This window comes from Urocitellus parryii, chromosome 13 (assembly GCF_045843805.1).
Source record: "Urocitellus parryii isolate mUroPar1 chromosome 13, mUroPar1.hap1, whole genome shotgun sequence".
Lineage (NCBI taxonomy): Eukaryota > Metazoa > Chordata > Mammalia > Rodentia > Sciuridae > Urocitellus > Urocitellus parryii.
In genome coordinates this window covers 13753507-13767251 of record NC_135543.1, presented here as the reverse complement: position 1 = coordinate 13767251, position 13745 = coordinate 13753507, and the positions used below count along the sequence as shown (strand labels likewise).

Sequence of the window (13745 nt, the reverse complement as noted above, 5' to 3'; positions counted from 1 at the left end):
GATTTCTGATACTGAGTATATAATGTTCTTAGATTTTTACATTTTTCCCAATTGTTTACACATGGTTGCTTGTTACTATTGGTGCATTTGAATTTATATAAAATAGTGAAATTCATTGTGAAATATTGTACAGCATTTAATAACAAAGTAAGCAGGTACTTTTAAATAAGATAAATGCACAACACTATTGGCACTGGATTTTTGACCAGAAAGTATCGTGGGAGATTGTTTTTACTCAGAATAAAACAGAAAAGTAGAAAAATAGAGCTATCTATTAAGGAGCTGCATGTCCTTTTGAAACTATTAAAACTTTTAGATAATTGGATTCATTATTGAGTATATTTTATTTTTGGAATCTACTACAAATTACCAAATCATATGGATGATATAAACCATGTTCTTTGGAATATAGGTTACGAAGTGGGCATAAGTACCCTGTTTTAGTAATATTGTACCTCAATTATGTGTGTCATCTGTAAATTTAATTCCACTAAAAGGAGAACTTACTATCATTCCTGATTTATCTTTTTGGCTCCTTAAACTTAGAGAAAATAGAGGAAGCAAAAAGAGGAACTGATATTCTGAATTAGCAAGGAAGAATTTTTTAACAATGGAGAAGCGACAGGATCCCTGCAAGAAAGTAATAATAACACGTCAGAGTTTTATCACAAAAGAAGGAAAATATTGTTTCATTCACTAGACTTAAGCAGAACTCATGTATAATATTAGTAGAAAGTTTCTAAAGGAATGTGCCAAAAAGAAAATGATCAAAAAGATCAAAATTTTTATCTTTATAAAATCCAAAAATCAAAATTTTTATCTTTATAAAACAAAATTTTCCAAGTGGGAAAGACATTGGTTTCTGAAGAGCATAGAAGTCTATATAGAAAAATATTATCATGCATTTCAATACACAGATTGTTCCAAAAATAAACACAATAAAAAGTTTTTATAGCAATATGGTATAAGAAAGAACCATCCTAACAATAGTGCTTAAGAAGTCATGTTTAGGAAAAGCTAGAAGGAATTTAGAAATCTTTAACCTGGAGAAGAGATAGCTTGAGGATAGAAAGATATTTTGACAATTGCAAGTACCTAAAGGTTAGAAGGAAGGGTAGGTACTGTGTAGCTAAAGGTACAGAGCTAACACTAAACAAGCTAAGGTTCCAGAGAGACCAGTTTTGTTTATGGGGAAAACTTTATAATTGGTCTATCTAAAACTGCAGTGATCTCGCTTATGAAATTATAAATATGCTATCCTTATGAACAATTAGAACCCTTTTGACCATCATTAATCAATGAGGTAGAGGCTATTTCAAACATGAGTAAATGATCTGTATATTTGCAGAGCTTGAAAGACTATGATTCTTTGGGGAAAAGGTGAACTGAAAGGAGGAAAGTATCTTTCCTCTTTTCTCTAAATAAAGTCATCTTAAGCTTCTCAATCTATGCCCATATTTCTGACATCACAGGCTGCTAATCCAAAGGTCACTCACAGCTTTATCTTGGTGGTACTTTCCCCATATCTAGAAAGAAAACTACATAATCATTAGGTTGCAGCCCTCTGTATGTCTATATTTTTAGTGACTATTGAATTTATAAGCCACTAATTATAGGAGCTTTGTGCACAATTTTTATTTAAAACTGTATTTTCAAGGAAATATTTAAATATGCTGATTTTTCTTGATAATTTTTATTAAAAATATTTTTAAATTTATTATAATTTATTAAAATTTTATTTTAATTTTTTTTCAAAAATAAATAAGCCATCTTTCTAAGCAAATTTTTATTTAGTGGCATTTTTTACTTTAATATGGTATAATCTTTTTAAAGAACTATTTTAAATAAATAACAGCTAGAATAAGGTAAGAATGTGCCAGAATTGATGTGAATGAACAAGATGAATTATTTTTCTTGACAAATATATCTGCTTTCCTGATTCTTTAGAATGTCAAGATAATCAACAGAAATTAAGATGAGCAGGAACTATAAGTAATACTAAACTGATAGCAAAATCTCTTATTACATCAAAAACTCTGTTATCCAAGTCTATCAGAACCAGTAGAAGGTCAGTTCAACAGGATGATTAAAATAAGAAACCAGGAAAATGATATAAACCTTAGATAACTTATTTTAACTTAAAAATATACTTGTATTTTTATCAATCTTGATATAAAACTGAGGCATCTCTTTTGTGTGAATCATTATAGTTAAATATCTTTCTTAGATAAACCACATCCATGGTGCATTTGTGTATAATTTTAAGATTAAGGTTCTCTTAACAGGATCCAGAAACATTTCTGATACTGAGTATATAATGTTCTTAGATTTTTACATTTTTCCCAATTGTTTACACATGGTTGTTTGTTACTGTTGGTGAATTTGAATTTATATAAAATAGTGGGATTCAGTGTGAAATATTATACAACACTTAATAACAATGCTTTAAGCAGTTTGCCCTTTTTTCCCAAAACTTTCAACTTAATTGTCATAGAAACATTGATTTTCTTTTCATACTCATTTAAATCTGATTAAGTTTCCTGATTTAGTTGTCATCCTTTTTTCACACATTTACATAGCATATTATTGAATTATGGGATACCAGAATGAATGCCACTAGCATGAATAGATTGTGAGAATAAAACAGTAACCTGCTCCAAATAAAGAATCATACAGGACTGTTTACTTACTCTGAGCATCAATAGAACATAGTCCTCCTTTCAGAGGGCTTCTTTATATATAACCTCTACTGTTTGGTTGAACATTTGGTTTATTAAATTTTTCTTAACTACCTTCTCTCAAGTCATTTCAGAGGATTTAATGGTAAATCATTTTTTACCTGGCCTCAGGTGTTTACGCACTGACATGGAACATCTCTCTCCAGAACATGAGGTAAGCCACTGTGATTATCACTGTTATCACTGTGATAACACTGTTATTATCTGATATGTTTCAATATCGCCAATATGTTTCAATATCTCCTGTGCAAGCTTTCATTACTCTTTATGTAAGGCTTGATTGTGATATGCTGTGTTTAATTTTTTTTTAATTTAGCTCAGTGTTATTATTTGATTTATTTACTAGTTGTGATATTTTAAGCAACTGCTTTAACATCTTGAATCCTCTGCTTAATTCTGTGAAGTAGATATAACATGCTTACCTTCATTTTAATTAATAAGAATTTAATAAGATTTACATGGGTGAAATGTTTTATAACTAAAAAAATGTTAATTATCTCTATCAACTTTCTTAAAAGCCAAGTTTCTATTTTCTATCTCCATTTCTTCATAACTCTTTCATTTCTTGCTCTTTGCCTCCTGCTTCCTCTATCATTTGTATCCTCAAGCTATTTTTCCTGCCAGCTTTTCCTATTATGTTTGACTTTTTTTCTCCTAAGTGAAACAAAAGCTTCCTTTCATTGTTTCCCATATCTCTTTTTCTTCTCAATGTCTCTACCCACTCTTTTCTTTTCAACTTTCACACTGTCTATTGGTACAGATGCCTACTTGCAAATCAGTTCCTTATTCATCTTCTTTTTTGTTGTTGTTGTTCAAAAAACTAAGAAGCATTGAGTTTATTTACATCTATGAATTTTTTTAAATTAGAAACAAACTCAACAAAAGACTTGTTCTTCAGTAATATTAACTTTTAAATTATTTTTTCCTGTCTTTATACATGTAGTATTTTTTTGCATTAAAATTCTTATTACACATATATACCACAATTTTTCATATCACTGTTTATATATAAAGTAGGTTGACACCCAATTTGTGTCTTCATATATGTACTTTGGATAATGATGTCCATCACATTTAATTCAGCTTCTTGCCGATCTTCAAAACATTCCTTTATCTCCTTCAAGTTTTTGCTTAAATCTCAACTTTACCTCAGTGCCTACCCTGAACTAAAGAAACCTAAAAAAAATAAATACTATTAAGTGATTGAGATTTGGGAGTGGGATAGGCAAGGAATGCTGGGGAATTGACTCAGGGCCTTGCACTATACCCAGCCCCCAGATTGAGATCTTTTAAAATTGTTCCTGTATTTAGTCTAAGGACCTAATATGAATCCTTTAACAAAGTAACTGCCATATTTTTAAGATTTTAATCAATGTGTTAGTTTATAAGATACTCAATATTTAGTTAAAACTTTAGATAAAACCATCGTGTTGTGCTCTTCATTAAAGTAATTTTTCTTAATCAGGTTATTTTAAGTTCTATGATAAAAGAATGTGAACAAAAAGTAGAAAACAAGACTGTCCAAGAGCCTCAAGGGTAAGACATTTTTTCTTTAAGGCTTCATATTTACCTTAATTTTTCTATCTAAATATTGTTTATAATGTTTCATGTTGTATTATTTTGTAGTCATTTATTTAGAAGACAAGAAAATTATTCAGTTCAGCTGTTCTTTCAAAGCTAGTCAATAAACCATCTCATCAGAAGTATCCCTGGAATTTAAAACTCGGATCTTGTCCTCATGCTTTGTACCCTCCTCTCGATATTGTGATTCACTCTAGGAATCTTTACATTTAACAGTCTCCAAAGAGATTTTGCTGTGGAGCTGGATCAGGAACTCACTGATCAAAACAATATCTAGAAATTTGTGTCAGAAATTTGTTAGCTAGGTGTAAATTTGTTAGCTAGGTGTTAGCTAGCCTGTAATCTCAGCTGCTTGGAAAGCTGAGAAAGGAGAATCATGAGGTTAAAACCAGCCTTAGCAATGGCGAAGCCCTAAGCAACTCAGATCCAAAATAGGGCTGGGGCTGTGGTTCAGTGGTCAAATGCCCCTGAGTTCAATCCCCAGTATCAAAAAAAAAAAAAAAAGAAAGAAAGAAAGAATTATGTCAGAAGTTGGAAGATATAGCTGTTTGCTGCATAAACAATTGTAAATTTGGGAATGTCATAGCCAAACTAATGCTTCTAAACAAGCTAATTAGAATTCAGAGAGTCAATGAAATTAAAATGTGACAAGCCAGGCAAGGCTTGGTGGCCATTACCTATAATACCAACTACTCTGGAGACTAATGCAGTTAGAAACCAAGTTAGGCAACTTAGTGAGACCCTGTGTAAAAATAAAATAAAAAGGCTGGAAATATAACTTAGTGGTAGAATGCTTGCCTAGCATGCATGAGGCCCTGAGTTCAATCCCCAGTACTGAGGGAACAAAAAATAGTGAACACAGATGAGGAAGAATAATTAATGTTAGGAATTCAGAAAAGGAATAATTTACAAATAGACTTTGTGTACTTTCTTATTGAAGTAATCTTCAGTGATTAATTTTAAATGGTTTCAAACATTAAAAAAAAAAAAACCGGGGCTGGAGATGTGGCTCAGCGGTAGCGCGCTCGCCTGGCATGCGTGCGGCCCAGGTTCGATCCTCAGCACCACATACCAACAAAGATGTTGTGTCTGCCGATAACTAAAAAATAAAAAAAAAAAAATATTAAAAAAAAAAAAAAAAAAACCTCAGAGTGTTTTCTTTAAGTATAACTATTAGGAGTATGTTTCATCCTAGCTACTCTTTCATACACACAGAGTCTCTTAGTCTTTGATATAACAGAACCTTTTTTTTTTTTTTAATTAAGCTTACTAGGATAAAAGGAGCTCTTCTTCATACATACCTGCTATTTCAGCAGTAGAGGATTCAAACAATAAGAAGAGCTAACTAGGCACAGTGGCACATGCCTGTAGTCCTAGCAACTCAAGAGGCTAAGGCAAGAGTGTTGCAAGTTTGAGGCCAACCTCAGCAACTTAGCAAGACCCTGTTTCAAAATTACAAAATAAATTTTAAAAGACTAGGAATGTAGCTAAGTGCTAAAGCAGTCCTGGATTTGATCTCCAGTGCCCAAAAATAATAAAACAATAGTAATGTAATGAAACAAAGATTTCTGATCTAAACAAAATCTCCAAAATAAACACCAAAACAAATACTTACATTTATTTATTATATGTTAAATATCAAGATTATTTGGTGTCTTCAGATTATTGTTTTAAAACGTGAAAATTTTTGGAACAAAATTCATTTTAAATGAAATTTCATGGATCTACATGTAGGAATTAAAATAGAGAAAAATATCTTTGCAAAAGATTGCTTTTTCTATATATGACCCTTCTTTTAAATTTTTTTTAAAAAAGCTTTACTTGTGTAATCATGTTTTTTCATGTTATTCAGATCATCTGTATTGTTACTGATTTTTAGAGAATTTCAAATAAACACAAGAATGAATTCCCATGTTTTAATCACCCAGCTTCAACTCAGTTTTATTCCACTATTATACCATTTACTTCCCTTTCCTATATATACAATGCTATTTATCTTTAAAAGATAACAAGTATTTTGGGGGCTGGGATTGTAGCTCAGTGGAAGAGCACTTGTAGCATGTATGAAGCACTGGGTTCAATTCTCAACACCACATATAAATAAATAAAATGAAAAAGGTCCATCGACAACTAAAAAATACTTCTTTTAAGAAAAGGTAAGGGGAGGCTGGGGTTGTGGCTCAGCGGTAGAGCACTCACCTAACACAGGCGAGGCCCTGGGCTCGATCCCCAACACCACATAAAAATGAATAAATAAAGATATTGTGTCCAACTACAACTAAAAAATAAATATTTTTAAAAATCTCAGCCTCTCAGGAGGTAACAAGTATTTTTTAAAAACATAAGCAATAACAATAACTCCTTAATGTTGTCGATTCTTTTGTCCCCATTTAAATTTTGAATTTTTTTCATGAATATTATCTGATTTGTTATTTAATTTTTTTTTTTATAGTTTGTTCTTTGAGTCAAGATCCAGATAAGTTCTGTACATTATATCTGGCTGATATGTTAAGTCTCTTACTCCATAGGTACAAGGTTCCACTCCTCTTTTATTCTTCATAAAATTTGCTTGTAAAAGAAACTGGGTCATTTGTCCTTGAGAGTTTTTCACAGTTTGAATTTTGCTGACTACATTTCCCTTGTATTGTTTAACATGTACTTTTGTATTTCCTGTAAATTTGGTAGTTGGGTCTAGATCTAGAGACTTAATCAGATTCGGGGCGTCTTTGTTTCTTTGGGCAAGACTACTACTTTTTTCCTCATAAGGCAGATAATGTCTGCTTCTTTCCTTTTTTGGTGATGTTAACAAGCTGTTAGTGACTAAAACCTAGTTCCACTAATTCATTACAGATTACAAAATACAATACTCTCTAATTCTGTCATTTCTATATCATTTATGAGCCAGAATACTTCAGAAAAGAAAATTTTTACCCCATATGTACTACCATGACCCAGTGTATATTGTTTGCATAGTAAAGATAAAATAAATGTTTGGGTTTTTTTTTTTACCAATTTTCAAAAAAACTGATTCACTCTCTGGTGAACACCGCAGTTGTTTTTAAATATCATTATGAACTCGTGTATTTAAATATAGTTGTTATTCATTGCATCGAATTATTCTAATTGAATCACAAATTATCCCATCTTTAGCCAATTTGAGCCCTTTCAAGTTGACATGTTAGTCCTGTTGACATGGCCCTTCTTCGCAATCTAGTATGACAATATCATAAACATACTTTGAGAGTAAGGGTCAGAGAGTAATACGATTACAACAATTTGTATATAAATTGTTCCAAGTAATTTTAAAAAAAATTTTTTTTCATCATTAAGATTTGCAAAACTGCCAGGCATGGTAGTACATTCCTATAATCCCACCCGCTCAGGAGGTTGAAGCAGGAAGATCTCAAGTTCAAAGCCATTTTCAGCAAAAGCAAGGTGCTAAGCAACTCAGTGAAACCTTGTCTCTAAATAAAATACAAAATAGGACTAGGGGTGTGGCTCTGTGGTTGAGTACCCCTGAGTTCAGTCCCCAGTATCCCCCCCCAAAAAAAAAGCTTAATGACATGGATTTGTTGTTGTTGTTGTTGTACTCTAAAAGTGTGTTTTGAAATATTTTGTACTTGGTAAGAGAGTTTTCTATAAACACCAAATGAAGTAGGAAAAATATTATATGTTAATCTTTAACTTAACTCATTTTGTAACAAAAAAATATGTGAAAACATTAACCATATTATCAGTCAGTAGATATACAAGAGAGAAACAATAGAATTTGGGCATGATTCCTTCTATCAGGAAGCTCACATCCTATAGTTAATCAAGACATTTACATAATTTTAGCAGAACAGAGACTTAAAAATACCAAATAAATAATACAGGAAGTATACACTGAAGAAATGAGAGGAAATCTGATACAGTTTTTCATGTGCAAAAATTTCTTCATTTTGGGCAGTGTACTCAGGATTGGAGATAAATAAATAAAAATAAGTAGATAGCTTTGCCCTTTGGTAATTTATTTTAGAGCAAGCCTAGACAAGATATGGAAATGGCATTGTGGTCCCTATTGTAAGTAATATAATAAATCCATGATGAAATTATACTGGTTATGTAAGTAAGAAAATGGTCTTAACTACCAAGGACAGCCAAGAGAGGTTCAGTGGAAGGCTTTGGGAGCCTCAGCTCTACCATATCTGTGCTCCCTCAGATCTTCACACAGAGAAGTCCATCTGCTAGGAATATTCTTACTCTGTCTTAGCTACTTCCTATTGATCCTTCAGGCCAAAGCTTAGATGTCACCTCTTCAAGGAAGGCTTCCTTCACTATTTCCTCCTCTGAAGTCTATTATAGATCAAAAATACAAGAGGAAAACCTTGAACGGTAAAGAGAACTGCTTCTAAGTTATAAGTGAGAATTGGGGCAGATAAGTGTCGTGTTCCTCACGACTAAAGCACTCAAGGTCACTCCAGGTGAACAGGGCTGCACGAAATAACCACACAAGAGACAGAGATACCTTTTTCTTTGGGGTCCTGTGACAGCTCCTCTGACTTTAGGGTCTGCAGAAAGAAAGAGTGCGTGCTGAACCCTTTTATTGAGGAGAAGCCATTCAAATGAGGCAAGGGGAAAAGTTTCAGGGGATTGAGTCTAGCTTCGAGATGTCTGCTGTCAGTAGGTTGACTGACATCTAGGAAGGCCACACCCAAAGGCAGAGCGAGAGAAGGGGACACACAAAGGGCGTTTCCATGGAACATTCTATCCCAAATAGGGCAAAGGGGTAATTTCACAAAGGAACTGGTGAGCGTAGCTCAGTTCATGACACGCCTACATCTGAAGACGCGTCCTCAAACTTCCAGGACCCGGGCAATGTCCAGGTCACTATGAGATGTAGTGACGGTCAAAGCCTCTCTGCTCAGGGAAGGAGAATGCAAATCATTCAGAGTGACTACCTCCCACAGGTAAAGGTGTTAATATATGCGCTGATATTTGCTGTGACCCAGTAGGATAGCATTAAATTAATTGATTGTGATAAACATTTTTCCCCCAAGAAATAGAATCAAAAAGAAAATATAGAGTATGTCTATTTTACTTAGTAAGGATGAGTATTTCTTTATAGATACAGTAGGTATCTCTTGCTGGGAATCTTTTTCAGAAAGTTTAAAAGCCCTGATCTACAAGAAGGAAATATAGTGCATAATTATTTTAATATCCTTCTTGTATTCATTAAATATTTAGTAAAATTCACTGAACACTTACCCTGAGCTATTGAGCAAGCCATAGTGCCTTTCCTCAGAGTGTTCGCAAATGAAGTGGAAAAAAGAAGCAGTTAAAAGCATAGATTAAAATAATGTTAAAAGACCAAAAAACAAAAATCAGCACTGTGTACAATGATAAAAGTTATAGAAGACCATGTGCTGGGAATGGTAGGTAAAGTATAAGTGGGTGAAGATGGGCAGGTACAGAACTTTGTATTGCTACACTAAGAGGTTGGGACTTCATAGATCAGGAGTTAGCAAGCTTCTATAGACAGCAAATACTATTTTAAGCTTTGAAGACCATACTGCCTCTGTCACAACAACTCACTAGACTATTGTTATAACAAGAAAGCAGCTATTGACAAAATGTATATAAATAGGCATGATCCAGTTCCAGTGAAACTTTACAGTAGTAGGCAGCAGACTAGATTTGGCCTGCTACCTGGAGTTTCCAGCTCTTAGTAACTCTGGGTCTCAAGCTTTAGGGTTTGTTAGAATTAACTAGAGATTGCTGGGTGCCATCTCAGAGATTTTGATTCAGAAGATGTAGGGTGGATAGGGCTAGGATTGTGGCTCAACAGTAAAGCACTCACCTAGCACATTCGAGGCACTGGGTTCCATCCTCAGCACCACATATATAAATAAATAAAATAAAGGTATTGTGTCCAACTACAACTAAAATTTATATATATATAAAAGATCTAGTGAGAATTTGCATGGCTGACAAGTTCCCAGGAGATGTTGATGCTCCAAGTCCAGGAACCACACTTTGAGAAACACTGCTTTTTAGAAGTTGGATTCTGATTAAGAAAAGCAGGTGGAACAGATTGGAACGCTATCATGGGATCCATGTTGAGATCAAGTGTGAGTGTGGATGCAAAGGTAATAGGAAGTGACACTTTTCAACCAGTTAACACTCCAAGCGGTTTTAACATCCTTGATAACAATTGTCTTAATAGCCCTACAAAGTGGATACTATCTCTATTTTCATTTTATAGATGACACAGAGGTAGGTAACTTCCTCAAAAGTCATCAGGCTTCTAAATGGAGGAGCCAGAATTCAAACCCAAGCATTGAGATTCTTAAGACCATGATCTTAACTCACTGCCTGGGGCAGTGAGTTTGAGAAGATGGATCACAGATGTACCTCAAATGTGAACTCAGTTTAGCAACAGATTTAGATTGAAGGAAAACAGATATAAGAATTCCCGGATCTCTGATTTGAACATTTCAGTGGATAATACACAGTGCAACAAAACAGAACTATATGAAGAACAGTTCTGAAGAGGAATATTAAAATTTGAGGTAGAGCTAGGGAAACACTACAGGCAGTTATTTCGTTGAGATTTAAGAACTATTAATATACAGGTGGTAGTTAAAGGCTTAGGTTCAGGGAAGTGATAGAAAGCTAATAGCCCTATGGGGAAGGTACTAGATTGTCTCCCTTTTACAGATTAAATAAAACTTTTTCAAAGTCACGAAGCTAGTAAATAGCCAAGATTTGGACTCATCCAAGACTTGCTCCTAACTGTTATTCTTTGATATAAATGATGAACATGAAAGTGCCAACTTAGTACAATACGCAAAAACTCCCTTTTTAAATAGTAGTTTCCCTTTTGTGACACCAATTTAGAATGTATTGATAATATGTTACTAAAGAAATGAAAAGTGGATAAATTTGTTTTTTTAATTGCTTTACATGAATTTTTAAATTTCTTTCTTAGCTCAATGTCAATTGCTGCAAGCTTAGTGAGTGAAGATACAAAGACGAAGTTTTTAAACAAAATGGGTCAGTTGACAACATCAGGTGCCATGCTGGCCAATGTGTTTCAGAGAAAGAAGTAGAAGGAAGAAGGAAACCCCCAATAAACACTAAGATGGACCTCAAACAGACTGGCTCCTTGTACTTGAAGTACTTGCCTTTTTTTATTTCCTCAGTTTTGTGTTCTTACGTTATATTTTTATCCTAACCTCCAAAAATATTTGCACTGCTTTTGAGTATTGCTGTATGTCTTCTGTTGATTTGGGAATTACAACTGTGGTAATAGAAAATTGATTGGTTGGTCTGTACCAAGTCCCTCTTCTATGTTCTTATCTTTGAGAATAATTTTATATATATATATATATATGTATATATATAGTGAAGAGGTTTTTGTTTTGTTTTTGTTTTTTATTTTTGGATGGGATATTAGCAAATATCTGTATTATACTCTAAGCTATTACAATGGTACTTAAAATAATGTAAATTTGAAGTCATTGTTATAAAGTAATAAAAGTGGAGATTACTTAAGTATTTAAATTATGAAAGAATAATGAAGACTTTTTATTGTTTCCTAACTGACTAGAAAGAGCCACCAGCATTACTCTGTGCCTTTTGGACTTCAGTTTGTGTGTTCTGTAGGAATTATGTGCATTCCATTCACACAGTATTTCTTTAGGCTGCTGTGATGAATTTGAATTACAAATCCTACAGCAAATAGATAATGACGAAACTTTCAACATTTCAGAGCTCTCATGAATATTCCTTAAGTAACTATTTAAACCTCCCCAGCACTTACATGCATGTAATGGACTCACCTGAGAAAAGACAGCACATAAGCATGGGGAGTAATGACCAAGGTAAACTTTGCAAAGAGTGTAGTAGACTTTAATGCTCAGAAAAAAATGTAACTGAGAAGAGCTAATACTTGTGAATTTTTTCCCAAATCAAAATACAAAAAAAATATATATATGGTTCGGATCTGAAATTTAATATCTTATTTATGTAAAACATTTTCTTGAAGATATTTTCTGATGATTTTAATTCCATAGGTCACCTTTTCATTCTGTGTGTTACAGAGAAGTATTGAAAAGTTAAGGACATTTAGGAAGTGCTTTTTTCCCTCTAAACTAAAAGTGACGTTGGATAAATTATTATTGGTTAGTTACCACCTTAAAGTCTATTCTTAAAGTGACTATTCTTGTGTTTGGTGTATTTAAGTTAATATATAGTTCCACTGGGATTTGACTGTTGTCTCTACAGTAATAGAACTTGAAGTAGAAAAGGATGCTGGACACAGAAAAAGGGTGATTGGTTTGAGGGGTTAATGTGAGGCTTTTTTGAAAAATGAATATTTTGATAAAAGAAAATCATCATTTGAGCACGGTTGATACTCATAGGTGATTCTCATATTTGTTGTATAAACTGGTTTAATATTCTTGGAACATAGTTGGACTATATTCACTTCCTGGGAAAGCTAGCTTACCATACATTCAAACTTACAAAATAAGTTGCAATAGGCAAAGCCATTTAAAAATTTCATTCTAAAATTATTTCTTTTACCTACAGTGAAATAATTGTTGACAAACTAGTTCTTCTGAAAACTGTTGGATTCTAGGCATTCCTGAGAAATTGAAAGTGGCTACCTTTCATGTCAAAAATGTTGATCTATTATAAATAAAATGTTTTGCATACTTGTTTTGTTTGGGGCTATATGTGTTGTTTTCATTTGGAAACTATGTCCAGTCAAAAAAAAAGAGAGCATATATTCATAAAAATGTACTTATATTTTAGAAATTTAATCTATATAAGTTACTAATATGTTTCAGGGATGACTCAAAAGAAAAATATTTAAATTCTCCCTTGCTTTGAACTATAATAGAATACATCTATGTTACTAAACAAATAGATATACTGTTCCTCCATATCCATTGAAATTGATTCCAATCTTTTACAGGTACCAGAGTCCACAGATGTTTCAACCTTTATAAAATGGTGTATTATTTGTATATGACCCAAGCATATTCCCATGTACTTTAAATTATCTTTAGATTACTGACAGTATCTAATACAATATAAGTGCTATGCAAATAATTGTTTTACTGTATTGTTTAAGAAATATTAACAAGAAAAGAAAGCCTGGAGATATTTGAAATAGAAGCAGTTTTTTCTTTCTGGAATATTTTTAATCCATGGTTATGAAATACGTGAATGGAGAGAGCTGCCTGTAATGCATTTCTGTTGTGATAATTTTTATTAATTAATGAATTCATGTACCTAAATGCTATCAGCAAAAGCAGTCAAGCCATCCAATATATCTCAAGTGAGTCTTCCTTAATTCGCTTTCATATATCTTAATATCATTAAGATTTCACATGTTTTGGGGGGGGTGGTTGTTGTTTTGGTAAAATATGGATTTTT

At 32.9% G+C, this 13745-nt stretch overlaps 1 protein-coding gene across 5 annotated transcripts in view; it reads left to right on the top strand.

Annotated features, from left to right (window-relative positions):
- The window catches only part of Relch (RAB11 binding and LisH domain, coiled-coil and HEAT repeat containing), a 105683-nt gene extending 92684 nt beyond the window's left edge, over positions 1–12999 (top strand). For all 5 annotated transcript variants that reach the window (XM_077792173.1, XM_026404641.2, XM_026404644.2 and 2 more), the window contains 3 exons: positions 2804–2892; positions 4204–4274; positions 11290–12999. In XM_077792173.1, the coding sequence (XP_077648299.1) occupies positions 2804–2892; positions 4204–4274; positions 11290–11410 (281 nt within the window). In that variant the 3' untranslated portion in view covers positions 11411–12999. The remainder of the gene's footprint in view (positions 1–2803; positions 2893–4203; positions 4275–11289) is intronic.
- Positions 13000–13745: the final 746 nt, after the last annotated feature.